This window comes from Gigantopelta aegis, chromosome 10 (genome assembly GCF_016097555.1).
Source record: "Gigantopelta aegis isolate Gae_Host chromosome 10, Gae_host_genome, whole genome shotgun sequence".
NCBI lineage: Eukaryota > Metazoa > Mollusca > Gastropoda > Neomphalida > Peltospiridae > Gigantopelta > Gigantopelta aegis.
The window spans coordinates 15,625,186-15,648,443 of record NC_054708.1 but is presented as its reverse complement, the minus strand read 5'-3'; the positions used below and the strand labels follow the sequence as shown (position 1 = coordinate 15,648,443).

Sequence of the window (23,258 nt, the reverse complement as noted above, 5' to 3'; positions counted from 1 at the left end):
AGGGAGGGGATACAACTTAAACAAGATTCCCATGGGTCTAAAATATCACCTGAGTGAATTGTTGACATCATCTACAACACTCATGAAGAGTACAGCATCCTTTTTCCTTGGTGGATCGGAATTTTGTTTTTCCTTAGGTAATTTTATTCAACTTCTTTTCATGCTTTTATCCAATTTAGGTTCAAGTACACTGTCCTGGGCACATACTTCAGCTATCTATCCAGAACAGTGGGTTAGTTGTTAGTTGTTAATGGGTGGGAGCTGGTACCAGGCTGCAAACCCAGTACCTACCAGCCTTATGTCTGATGGCTTAACCACAACTCCACCAAGGCCGGTTTCCATGGGTCAAGAAGGCTTCCCATCAAAATTAGCTGAAAATGGTTTAGTAGTTGTAAAAAAAAAAAAGCATTTCTCTATACAACTCCAATAAACTTCACATATCTGTAGGCACAACAGGGGACCCAACATTAATGAAATTTGCAACTTTAATAAGCCATCTAATGACCTTTGCATATATGAAGACTATTCAGTTTAAGCATTTCTGTTACGTAGTAAAGAAGAATTTTTAAAACTGACTAAGGTTTTTTCTTTTAGGCCCAATCACTCAGGCTCCTGGGGGGGGGGACAGAATGAGAAAATTCACAAATTTATTTCTCCATGTGTCAAGGCTTAGGAAATATGGAAGACAAGATTTGTAGTTTTTACACCAAAAAGCATTTATTTTGCAATTTCCATCACAAACAGCTAACATGTTATCATAACCCCAACTATAAAAAAGAAATAAAATAATTGTATTCATCTGTTAAAACACTCGGTTTTGGATTCACACAAAAATAGTTACTCCATAACCTTGTTTTATTAAATTACAACTGATTTTTTTTTTTTTAACCCAGCTCAACTACTGCATATAACGTTATATTGATTTTCACAGTTTTACATTCAACTGAAATTAAAATATAATAGAAAATAAAATAACCATGCTGTTACTGCCTTAAGATACATGCACTTTTATCACTGAATGATTATTGCCATCTAACTAAAATGAATCACAAAACATATGGTTTGCTGAAGTTAACATCAAGTAGACATTTTACTTAAAGTTTGAAGTTTGTTTTTGTTTAACACCACTAGAGCACATTGATTTATTAATCATGGGCTATTGGATGTCAAACATTTAGTGATTTTTGTCTCATAATCTTAGAGAATGGCCAATACAGCACAAATCCCCTTGTTTTCTTTCGAGATACAATTGAAATTTTGGGTAAAATTCAGTATCTATCTGTGATATTTGTATTTTTGCACAGTTCTTTCCACTGTTTTTATTTAAATCTTGAATTTTTATTTTGATGTTGATCATCACTTTATTTGTTTGCATTATCATAGTTTGACACCCAATAGCCGATGTATTTTTCATGCTGGGGTGTCGTTAAACATTCATTCATTCATAATCTTAGAGGAAATCCGCTACATTTTCCCATCAGCAGCAAGGGATCTTTTATGGGATCTTTTATATGCACTTTTACATTGATAAGACATTACAGGCCAAGGCCTTTGATATACCAGTTGTGGTGCACTGGTTGGAATGGGAAAATCCAATCAAAGAATGGGTCCACTGAGGTGGTTTGATCCTGCGACACACACGCACCTCAGGCGAGTGCTCTTGTGAATGAGCTAAATCCACCCCTTTACTTAAAGTTTGTTTTGTTTAACGACACCACTAGAACACATTGATTTATTAATCATTGGCTATTGGATGTCAAACATTTGGTAATTTTAATATATAGTCATAGAGAGGAAACCCGCTATATTTTCCATTTGTAGCAAGGGATCTTTTATATGCACTACCATCACACAGGCAGGATAGCACATACCACGGCCTTTGATACACCAGTCATGGTGCACTGGCTGGAATGAGAAATAGTTCAATGGGCCCACCGAACTGACCGCGCATCAAGCAAGCGTTTCATCCACTGGGCTACGTCTCGCCCCCCTTTACTTAAAGTCAGCCTACAGGACAGAACTAGGTTTTTATCCACTGGGCTATGTCTCGCCCCCCCTTTACTTAAAAGTCAGCCTACAGGACAGAACTAGGTTTTCATCCACTGGCTACGTCTCGCCCCCCCTTTACTTAAAGTCAGCCTACAGGACAGAACTAGGTTTTTATCCACTGGGCTATGTCTCGCCCCCCCTTTACTTAAAAGTCAGCCTACAGGACAGAACTAGGTTTTCATCCACTGGCTACGTCTCGCCCCCCCTTTACTTAAAGTCAGCCTACAGGACAGAACTAGGTTTTCATCCACTGGGCTACGTCTCGCCCCCCTTTACTTAAAGTCAGCCTACAGGACAGAACTAGGTTTTCATCCACTGGGCTACGTCTCGCTCCCCTTTACTTAAAGTCAGCCTACAGGACAGAACTAGGTTTTCATCCAGTGGGCTACGTCTCGCCCCCCTTTACTTAAAGTCAGCCTACAGGACAGAACTAGGTTTTCATCCACTGGGCTACGTCTCGCCCCCCTTTACTTAAAGTCAGCCTACAGGACAGAACTAGGTTTTCATCCACAGGGCTATGTCTCGCCCCCCTTTACTTAAAGTCAGCCTACAGGACAGAACTAGGTTTTTATCCACTGGGCTACGTCTCGCCCCCCCTTTACTTAAAGTCAGCCTACAGGACAGAACTAGGTTTTCATCCACTGGGCTACGTCTCGCCCCCCTTTACTTAAAGTCAGCCTACAGGACAGAACTAGGTTTTCATCCACAGGGCTATGTCTCGCCCCCCTTTACTTAAAGTCAGCCTACAGGACAGAACTAGGTTTTCATCCACTGGGCTACGTCTCGCCCCCCCTTTACTTAAAGTCAGCCTACAGGACAGAACTAGGTTTTCATCCACTGGGCTACGTCTCGCCCCCCTTTACTTAAAGTCAGCCTACAGGACAGAACTAGGTTTTCATCCACAGGGCTATGTCTCGCCCCCCTTTACTTAAAGTCAGCCTACAGGACAGAACTAGGTTTTCATCCACTGGGCTACGTCTCGCCCCCCCTTTACTTAAAGTCAGCCTACAGGACAGAACTAGGTTTTCATCCACTGGGCTACATCTCGCCCCCCTTTACTTAAAGTCAGCCTACAGGACAGAACTAGGTTTTCATCCACTGGGCTACGTCTCGCTCCCCTTTACTTAAAGTCAGCCTACAGGACAGAACTAGGTTTTCATCCAGTGGGCTACGTCTCGCCCCCCTTTACTTAAAGTCAGCCTACAGGACAGAACTAGGTTTTCATCCACTGGGCTACGTCTCGCCCCCCTTTACTTAAAGTCAGCCTACAGGACAGAACTAGGTTTTCATCCACAGGGCTATGTCTCGCCCCCCTTTACTTAAAGTCAGCCTACAGGACAGAACTAGGTTTTTATCCACTGGGCTACGTCTCGCCCCCCCTTTACTTAAAGTCAGCCTACAGGACAGAACTAGGTTTTCATCCACTGGGCTACGTCTCGCCCCCCTTTACTTAAAGTCAGCCTACAGGACAGAACTAGGTTTTCATCCACTGGGCTACGTCTCGCTCCCCTTTACTTAAAGTCAGCCTACAGGACAGAACTAGGTTTTCATCCAGTGGGCTACGTCTCGCCCCCCTTTACTTAAAGTCAGCCTACAGGACAGAACTAGGTTTTCATCCACTGGGCTACGTCTCGCCCCCCTTTACTTAAAGTCAGCCTACAGGACAGAACTAGGTTTTCATCCACAGGGCTATGTCTCGCCCCCCTTTACTTAAAGTCAGCCTACAGGACAGAACTAGGTTTTTATCCACTGGGCTACGTCTCGCCCCCCCTTTACTTAAAGTCAGCCTACAGGACAGAACTAGGTTTTCATCCACTGGGCTACGTCTCGCCCCCCTTTACTTAAAGTCAGCCTACAGGACAGAACTAGGTTTTCATCCACAGGGCTATGTCTCGCCCCCCTTTACTTAAAGTCAGCCTACAGGACAGAACTAGGTTTTCATCCACTGGGCTACGTCTCGCCCCCCTTTACTTAAAGTCAGCCTACAGGACAGAACTAGGTTTTCATCCACAGGGCTATGTCTCGCCCCCCTTTACTTAAAGTCAGCCTACAGGACAGAACTAGGTTTTCATCCACTGGGCTACGTCTCGCCCCCCCTTTACTTAAAGTCAGCCTACAGGACAGAACTAGGTTTTCATCCACTGGGCTACGTCTCACCCCCCTTTACTTAAAGTCAGCCTACAGGACAGAACTAGGTTTTCATCCACTGGGCTACGTCTCGCCCCCCTTTACTTAAAGTCAGCCTACAGGACAGAACTAGGTTTTAACGTGTACATTCACAACAAGCTGTTGTAGCACATGCCTATCATAGGCACGGGTGTGACAGGAAAACGTGGGGGAGGTAGGAGGAAGGGCCACCTGCGCTGACTGGCACAAGAGAGCACCAGCTGCCCGGATGATCGGTAGCAGGAGGAGAGTATGGTGGTGCTGTGGAATTTGGAATTTGGATGATGGCCAAAAGGAATGCCAAAGGGAATAAGTGCGCATTTTAGATGAAGGAAATTTGGTGCATTTTTGAACGGTCATTCTAAAGAGTAATATAAGGGAGCTACGTATAGGTTTGGAATTAGTGCGTCGAGAGTAGCTTGTTAATTAGACCTCGTTGATGCTGGGGTGTCTCCCTAGGTTGCCCATAGGGCCCTTAGAAAGGGCTTGATCTCAGCCTACATTAAAACCTTGAACTTTATAAACTAGCTGTGCATCGATCTCCTTGTAATGGAAATGCTCCAAGCTAAATATTTTTGTTTGCCACATCAGATGTTAAGGACTGATGGATTTACTGGTAATTTTATTTTCCATATCAAGAAAACATATTAAAATACATGCCCTCAGCTATATTTAGGAATAATATACATGATGAATGCTACTTGAAAGTGTTTGTATTTGCTTTCTTATACACTGTACATGCTCCAGGCAAATCAAACATTTTTATTTACGTAAATTCATCAGCCTAAATGGTTTGGTTCATTTTTTTTTTCAGGCTGAGGTAAGTATAGAATTTAAATGTCACACAAAAAAAACTAAATTTATGATTCCCTACCAACACCCCAACCCATCCCAAATATATTAGGTTTTAGGTTTTATATATGTTTATTGTTAAAGAAATAAAACAAAATAAAAACCTCAAAGAAATAGTATCTTGAAATCACAGTAAACAATACCAAAAACAAAAATGAATTCATGAGGCAAACTAACAAATTGATGGGGGGGGGGGGGGGGGGGGGGGGAACCATGAAAAAAATTAATATTATGAGAAAAACAAGAATGGAATACTTAGGCCAAATTGTAAAATATTTACTGAAGTGTTAGACCTGGGATGAGGACAGGAGGCAGACAGATTAAAAAAAAAATTTTTTTAAGCAGTGCACTTTTTGTCTACCTAGAAAATTAAGATCCTAGATTCTTTTTTCACTGCCCCACCACCCTCTACCAGGTATTGTAGGCTACGTATGACCCTGTTGAGGTGTTAGATATACAAGATCATACTACCATGTCATTTAAAGTGTAATGGTCCATGAGAAAAACAAATTATCAAGACCATCTAAGGCTGCAGGCTACAAGTCTAATTTGTTTAAAGTGTCAACCAGTCTCTCCTTCTGATTGATTAGCCACTGTGGCAGGACAAATCATGTTCATGTGGGTTTCTTTAATAAGATCATGACAAATGGCTTCTTTACTGACCATGTAACCAGGATGGTTTGTAAGGCAATCCTTAAAGAAAATGTTGATTTCCTCGATCTATGTGCATCCAACCATCTATTTGTTTAGGTCAATGGGTGCACATGTAAGGATTGACTTAATCAGCACCTTGCTTAGGATGACAGTGCAGTATGTGTAGTCATTCTTTTATTACTTCTTAAAACTAAATATAATTAAGAAAGCTATATACAAGGTGAATATTTAGAACATGTACACATATAGATTGGGCCCACCTGTAACATATATTATTTATTGCACATGTGTATTAAAACCCCCCACATAAATTACCGTACCCTCTGTTACTTTGTATTTCAGCCGTGACCTCACCCACCCTACCCCCAAAACAAAATATCATATCCAACCCCTAACAACAAACAATGACACCCAAAAACAATGTTCAGTAATATATTTGGAATTGATTTACAAAGGACCATTTTCTAAAAAGGACAGTCTTACCCACACTAAATAAAGGTACGCAATGCACTATCAATATTTTTTAAAGATATTTGCATATAAAGTCACATCATTAGTGTCAGTTTATTAACCATCAGCCAAGCTTCAGTGCAAAAATGTAAAAGATCATTCCCATGATTAGAAAATTATTTAGTCATGACAATACAAAGAAATATTCTATTTTTAGCAAACTGTTCAGTTTCTCATTGATACATTTGGATGCCACAAAGTCATGGTTTGCAGCAGTTATTTCAAATATCTGTCTTGAATTGTGCCCATCCCATTCCACATCTATTTGAGGTGATAGGGAGGGATGTAGCCCAATGGTAAAACACTTGCCTGATGCATGACTGATCTAGGATTGAACCCCATTGGTGGGCACATTGAGCTTTTTCTTGTTCCAACCTGTGTTCCACGACTGGTGTAACAATGGCTGTGGTAGAAATTGATGGAAGGTAAAATTTGGTTTAAGCTACTACAAACATTAGAACAAATATCTAGTTTATAAAGACATTGATATTGTAAACAATAAACTATCTTTAATATGTAATTTTAATCATCTAAAAGGCTCTGTATTACAATGGCATAAAACAGAGGATAGTCCGTTTAAGAAATCAAATAGATGTAGTTTAAAACATGCTAAGATGACATTAAACAAATAATCTAGACGTCACCATGACATAAACCGAAGAGTGATTTATTGATCCCCAAAGTTTATTATGAGGAGCCATTTAAACAAATAAATTACTGTATTAAGCTTTGATATTTAATCCCTTTGTAATACGTTTTTTTAATTCACATGCTGTTGGGAGCAAACATTGCTCCTTGGACTATAGTCTCTGGGAAGTGATGGGGAGCTAGATTGATAGCTCTGCTTAAACTATGAGGTCTCAAAATCCTTTTAAGAAATTTAGTAGGGATTGTTCTATAGGTCTAAAATATTTTCTACCTCCCTAAAACAATTATCTTTATTATTTGCACCTGTGTAGGACATTTGTCTGTTATTCAGTGCAGTGTTGCATGGAACAGTAAAGTTACATATGACATGTTGCACATAAAACAAACCCAGTGTAGCCTACACAGTATAGGAGGACCTGCAGTGTCCCCATTCTCATGCGTGGGCTGCAATCTTATGGGAGCAGTTTATTATGGGATACTTAATTCATAACATGAGAGATTGTGTTTAATAAAAATGTGCTATTTTAAGCCGACAGCCACCTACTTCATTTCTTATAGATCGAAATTTGATAATTTACTGGGTAACTAAATGTGACATCTACTGGGCAAAACAAGGTAATATCTACTGGTTAAAAAAGGTAATATTTACTAGGTAAAACAAGACATCTACTGGGTAAAACAAGGTAATATTTACTAGGTAAAACAAGACATCTACTGGGTAAAACAAGGTGATATTTACTGGGTAAAACAAGGTAATATTTACTGGGTAAAACAAGGTGATATCTACTGGGTAAAACAAGGTATCTACTGGGTAAAACACGGTATCTATTGGGTAAAACAAGGTAATATTTGCTGGGTAAAACAAGGTGATATCTACTGGGTAAAACAAGGTAATCAACTGGGTAAAACAAGGTGATCAACTGGGTAAAACAAGGTGATATCTACTAGGTAAAACAAGGTATCTACTGGGTAAAACAAGGTGATCAACTGGGTAAAACAAGGTGATATCTACTGGGTAAAACAAGGTATCTACTGGGTAAAACAAGGTATCAACTGGGTAAAACAAGGTAATATCTACTGGGTAAAACAAGGTATCTACTGGGTAAAACAAGGTATCTACTAGGTAAAACAAGGTATCTACTGGGTAAAACAAGGTATCTACTGGGTAAAACAAGGTATCAACTGGGTAAAACAAGGTGATCAACTGGGTAAAACAAGGTAATATCTACTGGGTAAAACAAGGTGATCAACTGGGTAAAACAAGGTATCTACTGGGTAAAACAAGGTATCAACTGGGTAAAACAAGGTATCTACTGGGTAAAACAAGGTATCAACTGGGTAAAACAAGGTGATATCTACTAGGTAAAACAAGGTATCAACTGGGTAAAACAAGGTGATCAACTGGGTAAAACAAGGTATCTACTGGGTAAAACAAGGTGATATCTACTGGGTAAAACAAGGTATCTACTGGGTAAAACAAGGTATCTACTGGGTAAAACAAGGTGATCAACTGGGTAAAACAAGGTATCTACTGGGTAAAACAAGGTGATATCTACTGGGTAAAACAAGGTGATCAACTGGGTAAAACAAGGTGATCAACTGGGTAAAACAAGGTATCTACTGGGTAAAACAAGGTGATATCTACTGGGTAAAACAAGGTAATATCTACTGGGTAAAACAAGGTGATCAACTGGGTAAAACAAGGTATCTACTGGGTAAAACAAGGTATCTACTGGGTAAAACAAGGTATCTACTGGGTAAAACAAGGTATCTACTGGGTAAAACAAGGTATCAACTGGGTAAAACAAGGTGATATCTACTGGGTAAAACAAGGTATCTACTGGGTAAAACAAGGTAATATCTACTGGGTAAAACAAGGTATCTACTGGGTAAAACAAGGTGATATCTACTGGGTAAAACAAGGTAATATCTACTGGGTAAAACAAGGTATCAACTGGGTAAAACAAGGTATCTACTGGGTAAAACAAGGTGATCAACTGGGTAAAACAAGGTATCTACTGGGTAAAACAAGGTATCTACTGGGTAAAACAAGGTATCTACTGGGTAAAACAAGGTATCTACTGGGTAAAACAAGGTATCAACTGGGTAAAACAAGGTATCTACTGGGTAAAACAAGGTATCTACTGGGTAAAACAAGGTATCTACTGGGTAAAACAAGGTATCAACTGGGTAAAACAAGGTGATCAACTGGGTAAAACAAGGTAATATCTACTGGGTAAAACAAGGTATCTACTGGGTAAAACAAGGTATCTACTGGGTAAAACAAGGTATCAACTGGGTAAAACAAGGTGATATCTACTGGGTAAAACAAGGTATCTACTGGGTAAAACAAGGTATCTACTGGGTAAAACAAGGTATCTACTGGGTAAAACAAGGTGATATCTACTGGGTAAAACAAGGTAATATCTACTGGGTAAAACAAGGTATCAACTGGGTAAAACAAGGTATCTACTGGGTAAAACAAGGTGATCAACTGGGTAAAACAAGGTATCTACTGGGTAAAACAAGGTATCAACTGGGTAAAACAAGGTAATATCTACTGGGTAAAACAAGGTATCTACTGGGTAAAACAAGGTGATATCTACTGGGTAAAACAAGGTAATATCTACTGGGTAAAACAAGGTATCAACTGGGTAAAACAAGGTATCTACTGGGTAAAACAAGGTGATCAACTGGGTAAAACAAGGTATCAACTGGGTAAAACAAGGTATCTACTGGGTAAAACAAGGTATCTACTGGGTAAAACAAGGTATCTACTGGGTAAAACAAGGTATCTACTGGGTAAAACAAGGTATCAACTGGGTAAAACAAGGTGATCAACTGGGTAAAACAAGGTAATATCTACTGGGTAAAACAAGGTATCTACTGGGTAAAACAAGGTATCTACTGGGTAAAACAAGGTGATATCTACTGGGTAAAACAAGGTATCTACTGGGTAAAACAAGGTATCAACTGGGTAAAACAAGGTATCTACTGGGTAATACAAGGTATCAACTGGGTAAAACAAGGTGATATCTACTGGGTAAAACAAGGTATCTACTGGGTAAAACAAGGTAATATCTACTGGGTAAAACAAGGTATCTACTGGGTAAAACAAGGTGATATCTACTGGGTAAAACAAGGTAATATCTACTGGGTAAAACAAGGTATCAACTGGGTAAAACAAGGTATCTACTGGGTAAAACAAGGTGATCAACTGGGTAAAACAAGGTATCTACTGGGTAAAACAAGGTATCTACTGGGTAAAACAAGGTAATATCTACTGGGTAAAACAAGGTATCTACTGGGTAAAACAAGGTGATATCTACTGGGTAAAACAAGGTAATATCTACTGGGTAAAACAAGGTATCAACTGGGTAAAACAAGGTATCTACTGGGTAAAACAAGGTAATATCTACTGGGTAAAACAAGGTATCTACTGGGTAAAACAAGGTGATATCTACTGGGTAAAACAAGGTGATATCTACTGGGTAAAACAAGGTATCTACTGGGTAAAACAAGGTATCTACTGGGTAAAACAAGGTAATATCTACTGGGTAAAACAAGGTATCTACTGGGTAAAACAAGGTGATATCTACTGGGTAAAACAAGGTAATATCTACTGGGTAAAACAAGGTATCAACTGGGTAAAACAAGGTATCTACTGGGTAAAACAAGGTAATATCTACTGGGTAAAACAAGGTATCTACTGGGTAAAACAAGGTGATATCTACTGGGTAAAACAAGGTAATATCTACTGGGTAAAACAAGGTGATCAACTGGGTAAAACAAGGTATCTACTGGGTAAAACAAGGTATCTACTGGGTAAAACAAGGTATCTACTGGGTAAAACAAGGTATCTACTGGGTAAAACAAGGTATCTACTGGGTAAAACAAGGTATCTACTGGGTAAAACAAGGTATCAACTGGGTAAAACAAGGTATCAACTGGGTAAAACAAGGTATCAACTGGGTAAAACAAGGTATCTACTGGGTAAAACAAGGTATCTACTGGGTAAAACAAGGTATCTACTGGGTAAAACAAGGTATCTACTGGGTAAAACAAGGTATCTACTGGGTAAAACAAGGTATCAACTGGGTAAAACAAGGTAAAACAAGGTATCTACTGGGTAAAACAAGGTATCTACTGGGTAAAACAAGGTATCTACTGGGTAAAACAAGGTGATATCTACTGGGTAAAACAAGGTGATATCTACTGGGTAAAACAAGGTGATATCTACTGGGTAAAACAAGGTATCTACTGGGTAAAACAAGGTATCTACTGGGTAAAACAAGGTAATATCTACTGGGTAAAACAAGGTATCTACTGGGTAAAACAAGGTGATATCTACTGGGTAAAACAAGGTAATATCTACTGGGTAAAACAAGGTATCAACTGGGTAAAACAAGGTATCTACTGGGTAAAACAAGGTAATATCTACTGGGTAAAACAAGGTATCTACTGGGTAAAACAAGGTGATATCTACTGGGTAAAACAAGGTAATATCTACTGGGTAAAACAAGGTGATCAACTGGGTAAAACAAGGTATCTACTGGGTAAAACAAGGTATCTACTGGGTAAAACAAGGTATCAACTGGGTAAAACAAGGTATCTACTGGGTAAAACAAGGTATCAACTGGGTAAAACAAGGTGATCAACTGGGTAAAACAAGGTAATATCTACTGGGTAAAACAAGGTATCTACTGGGTAAAACAAGGTATCTACTGGGTAAAACAAGGTATCTACTGGGTAAAACAAGGTATCAACTGGGTAAAACAAGGTGATATCTACTGGGTAAAACAAGGTATCTACTGGGTAAAACAAGGTAATATCTACTGGGTAAAACAAGGTATCTACTGGGTAAAACAAGGTGATATCTACTGGGTAAAACAAGGTAATATCTACTGGGTAAAACAAGGTATCAACTGGGTAAAACAAGGTATCTACTGGGTAAAACAAGGTGATCAACTGGGTAAAACAAGGTATCTACTGGGTAAAACAAGGTATCTACTGGGTAAAACAAGGTAATATCTACTGGGTAAAACAAGGTATCTACTGGGTAAAACAAGGTGATATCTACTGGGTAAAACAAGGTAATATCTACTGGGTAAAACAAGGTATCAACTGGGTAAAACAAGGTATCTACTGGGTAAAACAAGGTAATATCTACTGGGTAAAACAAGGTATCTACTGGGTAAAACAAGGTGATATCTACTGGGTAAAACAAGGTGATATCTACTGGGTAAAACAAGGTATCTACTGGGTAAAACAAGGTATCTACTGGGTAAAACAAGGTAATATCTACTGGGTAAAACAAGGTATCTACTGGGTAAAACAAGGTGATATCTACTGGGTAAAACAAGGTAATATCTACTGGGTAAAACAAGGTATCAACTGGGTAAAACAAGGTATCTACTGGGTAAAACAAGGTAATATCTACTGGGTAAAACAAGGTATCTACTGGGTAAAACAAGGTGATATCTACTGGGTAAAACAAGGTAATATCTACTGGGTAAAACAAGGTGATCAACTGGGTAAAACAAGGTATCTACTGGGTAAAACAAGGTATCTACTGGGTAAAACAAGGTATCAACTGGGTAAAACAAGGTATCTACTGGGTAAAACAAGGTATCAACTGGGTAAAACAAGGTATCTACTGGGTAAAACAAGGTATCAACTGGGTAAAACAAGGTATCTACTGGGTAAAACAAGGTAATATCTACTGGGTAAAACAAGGTATCAACTGGGTAAAACAAGGTATCTACTGGGTAAAACAAGGTGATCAACTGGGTAAAACAAGGTATCTACTGGGTAAAACAAGGTATCAACTGGGTAAAACAAGGTATCTACTGGGTAAAACAAGGTGATCAACTGGGTAAAACAAGGTATCTACTGGGTAAAACAAGGTATCTACTGGGTAAAACAAGGTATCAACTGGGTAAAACAAGGTATCTACTGGGTAAAACAAGGTATCAACTGGGTAAAACAAGGTATCTACTGGGTAAAACAAGGTATCAACTGGGTAAAACAAGGTATCTACTGGGTAAAACAAGGTAATATCTACTGGGTAAAACAAGGTATCAACTGGGTAAAACAAGGTATCTACTGGGTAAAACAAGGTGATCAACTGGGTAAAACAAGGTATCTACTGGGTAAAACAAGGTATCAACTGGGTAAAACAAGGTATCTACTGGGTAAAACAAGGTATCTACTGGGTAAAACAAGGTATCAACTGGGTAAAACAAGGTATCAACTGGGTAAAACAAGGTATCTACTGGGTAAAACAAGGTAATCAACTGGGTAAAACAAGGTATCTACTGGGTAAAACAAGGTATCTACTGGGTAAAACAAGGTATCAACTGGGTAAAACAAGGTATCAACTGGGTAAAACAAGGTATCTACTGGGTAAAACAAGGTATCAACTGGGTAAAACAAGGTATCTACTGGGTAAAACAAGGTATCAACTGGGTAAAACAAGGTATCTACTGGGTAAAACAAGGTAATATCTACTGGGTAAAACAAGGTATCAACTGGGTAAAACAAGGTATCTACTGGGTAAAACAAGGTGATCAACTGGGTAAAACAAGGTATCTACTGGGTAAAACAAGGTATCAACTGGGTAAAACAAGGTATCTACTGGGTAAAACAAGGTATCTACTGGGTAAAACAAGGTATCAACTGGGTAAAACAAGGTATCTACTGGGTAAAACAAGGTGATCAACTGGGTAAAACAAGGTATCTACTGGGTAAAACAAGGTGATCAACTGGGTAAAACAAGGTGATATCTACTAGGTAAAGTAAGGTGATATCTGATTGTTAATTAGTAAAATAAGGTAATATATATTGGGAAGATGGTGTCTACTGGAAAAAAGTTCAAGTTACCTGTAATATCTAATGAGTAAAACAAGGTAATATCTGTTGGGAAAACAAGATGATGTTTACTGGGTACTGTAAAACAAGATGGTATCCATTAAATAAAACTAAATTTTATCTATACTATGTAAAACAAGATATTTCCTTGGTAAATCAAGGTAATTAATATCCACTGGATAAAACAAGGTGATATCTGACATCTACCTTCTTTATAAATAGAGTTGCTTTAGAATAACCATATTTTAATAAGAATGGTGGTGTTTATGGAAGATATCTCTGTCCACAAATATCACATCCCAGAAATACAATAAAATAATAACATTGCATTAAAAACATTGTAGGAAAACCCAATATTTACTTTGCTTTCTACATGTGATAATTTACCATGTTTTGTTACTCTCTTAGATAACTACTTGACAATACGTCAGTTAGAAATGCTATTAGTCTCTTCATACAGTCAAGAAATACAAAACACACCTCTCAAGTTGGGTTGAGGGCGGGTATGGACTGGGTGTGGCAATAATTGTAACTCATAAAATATATTTCACAAGCTCAGATGACATAATATGCATTTAGTGGTTGTACTTCAGCATGTAATATTGACAATTAATTGTTAAAGACAAAATTTGTTTAATGGTTTTGCTTGTTAATATATTGTGGTTTATATTGTGTTAACTACCATTATGGTATTTTATGAGTTTAAAAAAAAGTCAAAATGTTTAAGTCTTTTTATCTACTGGCCTTGTAAATATATTTTTTTATCAGCTGATAGATAACTTGCTTTTACTCAAATATCAAATAAAATAAAATGCATGTTCTAATATTTTTCAATTAGTTTGATTTAAAAAAAAATTACAAACACCTTTTCCAAGTCTTGAATAGACTTTGATTTTAAGAAGGCACGAATAAGAAATTTTGAAAAATGTTTGCTTGTAATAATCTTCAGTACCTAGTCCATCAATACTGATGCATTTACTGACATTTACTCTCTAGACTAGAAAGGAAAGAAGAAATGTTTTATTTAATGACACACTGAACACATTTTATTAGTTATATGGCCTTGGACATATGGTTAAGAACCACACAGATATTGAGAGGAAACTTACTGCCTCCATGCTACTCTTTGCACTCTCTAAATGAAAGAAAGAAAGAAACGTTTTATTTAACGAAACACTCAACACATTTTATTTAAGGCTATATGGCATCAGACATATGGTTAAGGACCACAGATATTGAGAGAGGAAACCCGCTGTCGCCACTTCATGGGCTACTCTTTTTATTTAGCAGCAAAGGATCTTTTATATGCACCATTCCACAGACAGGGTAGTACATACCCTTTGATATACCAGTCATGGTGCACTGGCTAGAACGAGAAATATCCCAATGGGCCCACCGACTGGGATCGATCCCACACCGACTGCGCATCAAGTGAGCGCCTTACCACTGGGCTCCCCCTCCTCTAAATGAATATGTATAGTAAGCATGGTGTATTAATATATGCACATTTTAATTGTTCTGTGAGTTTACGTAACTACACAAGTATATTTTCTGATTATAAATTCACACCCTGCATAACCTATGTGCATGTATGCTCGTTACAATGGTAATATATAGTTGAAGTCCAGTGTCTCTGATGAAACAAGCAATATATTTGTTTATGTACTTAAAAATATTTTTAAAAATAAAAATATACATTAAATATTTAAAGTTTTATATTCCATATTTTTCAGATTTGATCCATTCAAGTTTTTTGAGGTAAAGTATTATAATACTTTGTTTATTTAACACTTCTACCACAATGTAAACTGTATTTGCAGTGTGGCAGAAAAATAATAAAAACCCAAACTGGTCAAACATCTGTTTTTGAAACAATAACAGATGTGATGAATTATTATTCAAACATACCGGTAATACTAATGCATGCACAACCATTTCATTAGAAGGAAGGAAGAAAGGAAGGAAGGAAATATTTTATTTAACAATAGACTCAACACATTTTATTTACAGTTATATGGCGTCAGACATATGATTAAGGACCACACAAATTTTTGAGAGAGGAAACCCGCTGTCACCATTTCATGGGCTACTCTTTTTGATTAGCAGCAAGGGATGTTTTATATGCACCATTCCAAAGACAGGGTAGTACATACCATGGCCTTTGATATACCAGTTGTGGTGCACTGGCTGGAATGAGAAATAGCCTTGTTTAGAAGATTTTCCTTTATATAGAGTTAAACATATTAATAGAACATATATCAATTGTTTAAAAAATCCACTTGAACAACTTTGGTCAAACATTTAGTGATACATGTTATTTTGTGTGTGTATGTGTGCATGGGTCGTTTTGTTTAACCACACTACTAGGACACACTGATTTATTAATCATCAGCTATTGAATGTCAAACATTTGGTAATTTTGATGTACATACTCTTAGATCGGAAACCTGCTACCTTTTTCCATTAGTAGCAAGGGATCTTTTATATGCACCATCCCACATACATTGCACATACCACGACCTTTGATATACCAGTCATGGTGCACTGGATGAAACGAGAAATAGCCCAATAGGCCCACTGACAGGGATTGATCCAAGACCGACCATACATCAGGCAAGCACTTTACCACAGGGCTACATTCTGCCCCTTTATACATGTATATGCACAAGACTGACCAAGAAATTGAGACAATTAATGACCAAGACATACTATACATGTATATGCACAAGACTGACCAAGAAATTGAGACAATTAATGACCAAGACATACTATACATGTATATGCACAAGACTGACCAAGAAATTGAGACAATTAATGACTAAGACATACTATACATGTATCTTATACATTATAATCCTTCCTGTAATCGGACAATAGTAAAGTGTGACTGAAATGAAATGAGAATAGACAGGAAACAGGTTGGTATAGCCAATTTGTCTCAAGATATCATCCACAAATATGATATGGTGCACGTAAACAAACAAACATGTTAAAAAGTTTGTTTAGTTTAATGACACCACTAGAGCACGTTGATTTATTAATCACTGGTTATTGGATGTCAAACAGGCATGTTAAAAAGTTTGTTTAGTTTAACGACACCACTAGAGCACATTGATTTATTAATCACTGGTTATTGGATGTCAAACATGTAGTAATTTAGAGCAGAAACCCACTACATTTTTTCATTAGTAGCAAGGAATCTTTTATATGCACCATCCCACAAACAGGACAGCACATACCACAGCCTTTGATATACACATGTACCAGTCGTGGTACATTGGCTAAAGCAAAAAAATAGCCCAGTGGGCCCACCAACAAGAATTGATCCTATAGACGACCGTGCATCAGGCGAGTGCTTTATCACTGGGCTATGTCTCGCCTTCAAACAGGCATGTGTGCAAAGGGATGGATGAGGGTGGGGGGATTTGGAAGGTTTTTTAAGCAATATTTTTGTTCTGGAGAACATGATACGAACCCCTTATATGCTTTGTCTGTCAGTCTAGAGTTCCCCCCCCCCCCTGCAAAATTTTCTGATAAATGATATGATTATAATGCACAAATAAAATGTCAAGAATGAATATTAAATATTATTACATGTATGTATTAAAAGTATATAAGATACACAAAGAAATTACTTATGCCAGTTACTCTTCCCATTATTTCAGGTTGATCATAAACCATGTACAATTCTGAACATCAAAGTTGTACGAGGATACAACATCACCAAAGGCTGGGCCAAGGACTGGTGTAAGTATTACAGACACAGGTTCATATCATGGAACATGGAAGCCATGACACTTTTATTTTTCCCTGTTACTGTGCTGTATTTTAAAATCAAAAATTAAAACATTTCTTGAGGAAGCATGCCCCTGAACACCCATAACAGGTTTTGGCCCTCAAATACATGTATTTTTAATCCCCTAGACCATCGAAGTGACAGTGCACCCCTCCCCACCTCTCTTTCAAATACACTCCGTGAACCCTGCATATTAGCACATTTAGTTACAACTCTAATATTTCCTGTAGTGTGTGCAGTTACACAACCACTAAAAGCAAAGAATTATATAACAAGTGAAAACTAACAAACTGGAAAGAAGGAAATGAAGTGGAAGAGGAAGAGGAAGCAATAAAAAAGATTAATTCAAGAGGAAGGAATAAAAAAAAAAAGCTCTGGACATATAGTCAGGTTTAACATATTATTGACAATTTTAATGCATGGTCCAATTTTTTTAAATTTTTTTTACCTTGAATTTTTGTACACTATCAATATTTAAAAACTATCACATCCTAATATGTTAAGTGACTTACTCCCTGAAAAAAAAAATCAACAAATTATATCATACTGTAGTGGAAAACAGTACCTGTATATTATATGTAAACAAAAATCCATCCTTGATTAAAAAATTCTGCACCATAAATGTCGTCAAATAAAAGTTAACACGGAGTATTCCTAGATCCATATTAAAACATGTACTCAAAGTCATCGTGAGTTGACAAAAATGTTAAGATATTTAAGGGAGATAACTCACAACTACCACATCAAAAATCACTGTGAATCGTACTGGCCAGATATCAAACCAGACGTGAAACAACAAAAATCTAAGGCCATAATAAATGAATTCTTAAATTTATATCCCCATCTTCTTTTAAATTTGCTTTGATTTAATTTATTCTAGAATTAAGTTTTGATATATAAACACAATATAATGTAAGTTAAGAACTTAATTTGTATAATAAAAAAATCACAATAAATATTCAATTATCTGTTCATTTCAAAACTGAATAGCATCTGTTAATTAATTATAACCATTGTGTAATAGATAAATCAATCTCCCTTGATGGAATTTGAACAAAGAACCCTTAGTATGAGACTCCAGTACCTTACCAACTGAGCTAATAGAGACATTCCCACTAGCTACTACCAGTAGGTGCAAATACTAATAGGTTTACAAGCGTGCTCTTTTAATTTGTTTTAATTTATTTTATACGTGTTTTTAACTTTATTCAAATCCCTGTGGCGGCTGCTTAACCTCCCTTAATCAACCTCCTACTAAATAATAATAGGGCTAAAATAACGAGTTTCTGTACTATTTGTATTTTTGAAATGCTCGTTCTAAATTAGCGACAAAGTTTTAAATTAAATGGATTATATATTTTATATTAATTATTATTTTTGGAATTGCGCAAATAAAAACTAATTATATAATATCCGTATTCCCCATTGGCTTAATTTCAAAATTGTCCTAAGTAATTTCTGTCCCGGATTGGGCCCCTGGCCTCCAGAGACCGAACCCGGGGTGGACATGCTCGAAGCCTTAGTGGTATAGGAGCATGGAAAAGTCTTCACTCACTCGCAAATACTAACACTACTATGTACTGTGCTCATGTGAAGCTATTTAAATATATGTCCCAGAACTGTGGGCCATGGTAGTTGAAATGTTATGGGTCCTGACTGGGATATAACTGTATTCTTATGTTAAGAACACACCCAGTCCCTGTGTAGGCACCCAGTCTCTATGTAGGCCATGATGAATCAACATCCACTGAGGAAACTCGAACCACGAACCCTCTGTACGAGAGTCCAGCACTCTACCAACTGAGCTAAAATAGGGAAATTCCCACATGCTACTACCAGAAGGAGTACTTTGTACCAACATGATACTTAAAGAATGTTGCCTGCTCCATCAAGCATGGAATTGTATTTTCCTGATTGTTTTAACCTACATAATACAAACCTGTTAACTAGTAGAGCTTTTAACAATAACTCAATCAAATTTAGTTTTTGAAGACAACACAAACAAGAAAATATAATTTCAAACTCCATGGAGCAGATGACATTCTTTACTATGGGTGACTATTGCTGTTTTATTTATTATTTTGACTATGGTTTTACAAACTACATCAATGTTTTAATTTTACAGTGGACACACCAGACCCCTATGTGACCCTTCTAATCAGCACGTCACCTAGTGGATGGCAGAAGACATCCATCAAGGACAATGAAGTTAACCCCGTGTGGAACGAAACCTTCACTTTCTTTTTGGATCCTGCTCTGGAGAATGAGCTTGGTGAGTCGGAATGTTGCAGCATTGTGATACATTTTATTTACAAGAAATTGAGAATGACTGTTCGTTAATCTAAATTTCAGCCATCAGAATTAATGGAATCATTCAGCAAAGTGTTTGTAAAAGTTGGGCTGTTAACAATTCCCTGCCTTTAATTAACTCTTTACATGCTATACTGGCAGCAAATAGCTGCACAGTATTACATGATTATGAGCCACTGTCAGCAGGACTTGCCCATTAAGTTATCCAAATTTAAATCAATGTTTCCCCATTATTATACTATTATTAAAATCACTGAAACTCATTCAAATTATTTCAAATAATTTTATCAGTGACATGGGCCATGGCAGATATATCTTGTCTCTCTTTACAGCAGCAAGCAAAGAGTTAATGTATATTTATCCTATAACTTACCCATAAAATCCATGTCATAAACCCATTTGATATTTTAATGTATTAACCCATTTAATATTCTTCTTGCGGTCAATGGGTCCTTTGTTTACACGCCAACAAGACCTGTACACCAGTGCATAACATTTTGATAAGATTTAATTAAAGTGTGTGATCTCAATCTACTTTTGTACCAATCAATATTACTATTGTTTAGTTAATAAATATTTGTCTTGGCAGAGCCTCGACAAATATCAATTAACATAGACTCGGTTGATATTTTCCATATTAAAAAAAACACTCATGACAAATCCTCTCTATATATATATCTACAATGTATTTCAAATTTAATCTTCAAGTTGAAAAAAAATAAATTCTAACATAACTTTGGAAAATACTCGATTCTGATTGGCCAGTTACCTTAAATCCAAGGTGATTAATCATGGAGAACCACCTAATATTTCATTACGCCGCTTTACTCGCATATGAATACATTTAGCGGTGTTAAATCCACGATAACCTACCTCAAAAATTACATCAGAGTATGTTTATCTCCTAAGTATCCTACATGGTAAATAAAATTTTAATGTAATTAACTGCTCTGTTTTCAGATATCAAACTGATGGATGCCAACTATGTAATGGATGAGGAGTTGTCTTCCCAAATCATGCCACTCAAACCTCTCCCACTGAACAAGACAATAACTCAAAGAATCAAGTTTAATGAGGTACATAATGAACAAAATGTTCCTTGAATTTGAAGGATGAAACAGATATACTGAATGACCAAAGAAACACACAATAATCTAGTTTTCTTTAATTTATTTAAAACTGTTCAGTTTGAATCTCATTATTTTTTGAGCTTTTTGAAAATTATCAATGTCTTTTGATAGTTTATTTACTGAATTAATTGTATCATGCACCACAATAAAATACCAATAACAAAGTAACAGGAGACATTGCAATACATCTCTTCACTTTGATTTTAAAATAACACATACATTATTATTATCTGAAATAACAACAACACTTTCAATTAATTGACTATTCAATTAATATACATTTACAGGTAACTACAGTCAAACTTCGATAACTCGATCTTGAAGGGGACAAGGAAATAGTTCGAGTTTTGGGGAGTTCGAGTTTTCGAAATTAAGATATAAGAGTTCAAATTTGAAACTGCATTGCAGCTGGTTGCAGCTGGTTTATTTCGCTTAATATTGTAAGAAAGGTGCGCTTCGCTGCCTACCTCTGAACTCTAAAAACTATGCATCCCCAGTTGAAAGGCGAATTAATATATCAGTCACCTCACCCCACACCACCCCATCTCATCCCACCCCACCCCAGCTGTTGGCATCTTCAACGCCTGTTGTACATTCATTTTGCTTATATTATAAAAGTCAGTAAATAAAACTAAAAGGATCAGATGAATTTGAAATATATGCTTGGGCATATAGGCTACATGTATTTATTGACAGAAAAAAAGAAAGAAAAAAGAAGGCATTTACATACATATATAAATAATGTGTATTACGTAGCAAGGCTCTCCACTACGGACGAACACCGACTCTCAAACATAGGATCATTTCGTTCCGCTTGTTTGACATGATTGACTTTACATTCGTCTTTAAAATACTATCGGCAATGACAGTTTGATCAATCCACACACGTCGAGTTTTAGAGGTGCATACTCTATTAAATCTTTATGGCGGGACCAAAGAATTAGGTCGAGAGATCGAGGTTATCGAGTTTTCGAAGGTCATTATTACTAGTTTGTATAGCAACTCGGCCAGGACCATCACTTCAGATCGAGAGATCGAAGGTGGAGTGATCGAAGTTTGACTGTATATGTGTTTATTTTATAGACATCAGAAGTGGAAATACAGATGTGGGCAAGTATTGAGTGAGTATACTGTTATTTTATTACATATGAACCAAAAAAAAGACAAAAGATGTTGGGATTTCCCACTGGTCCCAATTTTTATGTAAAGCCAATACAAATTTTAATACAATTATAAGACTCTTGCTTATAATACGTTTTAAGTTTCAGACTTTAACTAAGTCTGACCTGCTGCAAACATTTTTTATATTGCTGCTGTTAAAATCCCGAGACTTTGTAAAGCCTAGGTCCCGACTTTATAATTTTTATATTGCTGCTGTTAAAATCCCGAGACTTTGTAAAGCCTAGGTCCCGACTTTATAATTTTTATATTGCTGCTGTTAAAGTCCCGAGACTTTGTAAAGCCTAGGTCCCGACTTTATAATTTTTATATTGCTGCTGTTAAAGTCCCGAGACTTTGTAAAGCCTAGGTCCCGACTTTATAATTTTTATATTGCTGCTGTTAAAGTCCCGAGACTTTGTAAAGCCTAGGTCCCGACTTTATAACTTTTATGAGCACAGGGCCAACATATTTTTGGATCAGCTGTTAAATATAAATTTTTATAATTGCTAAAAAAATTCAAGATTTTGAAAAACCCCACCAATAACATTGGCTAGTATTTTATTAATAGAAAGATGTCTTTCATACCATATTCACTTTGTTGCAAATTTGATTCATGCTTTTATTTTAGATCACTCATGATTCTGTATTCCATTTTCTAGCGATAATCCTCAACTGCGCTACAGCTTGGCCCTGTGTGATGAGGAAAAATCATTTGTTCAAACACGAAAGATAAATATGCTGGAATCTATGCGAGAGATTCTCAAAGAAGATGGTCCGAGAACTATGCGAGAAGTAAGCAAATCAATGATACTGTTAAAAAAGATCAGACAAAATTAAACATTATGGGCCAAATTTATGAAGCCTGTTTTTCTTAAAAGCAGATGTTTAAGCATTGTAAATACATATAGTTACATAGTTGACCGGCCAATCCTGTGAAATGTGCTTTAAAAATGTTTTGATGGCATTTTATGTTAAAAGTGGGTAACCATGCCACATAGCTTTCTCATAGTCCAAGGTTTCAGAAAACACTGGCTACACACATAAGTCAAAAACAGGCTTTGTAAATTTCACCCTCTATGTTACGGTTTTTGTTTAAAAAGTCCTGAGCTATT

At 36.9% G+C, this 23,258-nt stretch overlaps 1 protein-coding gene across 5 annotated transcripts in view; it reads left to right on the top strand.

Annotated features, from left to right (window-relative positions):
• LOC121383122 (cytosolic phospholipase A2-like) overlaps positions 1–23,258 on the top strand; it is a 57,228-nt gene that overhangs the window by 18,947 nt on the left and 15,023 nt on the right. For all 5 annotated transcript variants that reach the window (XM_041512919.1, XM_041512916.1, XM_041512921.1 and 2 more), the window contains exons 3-8: positions 15,483–15,507; positions 17,415–17,496; positions 19,671–19,817; positions 20,816–20,931; positions 22,069–22,106; positions 22,806–22,938. In XM_041512919.1, coding sequence (XP_041368853.1) covers positions 15,483–15,507; positions 17,415–17,496; positions 19,671–19,817; positions 20,816–20,931; positions 22,069–22,106; positions 22,806–22,938 — 541 coding nt within the window. The remainder of the gene's footprint in view (positions 1–15,482; positions 15,508–17,414; positions 17,497–19,670; positions 19,818–20,815; positions 20,932–22,068; positions 22,107–22,805; positions 22,939–23,258) is intronic.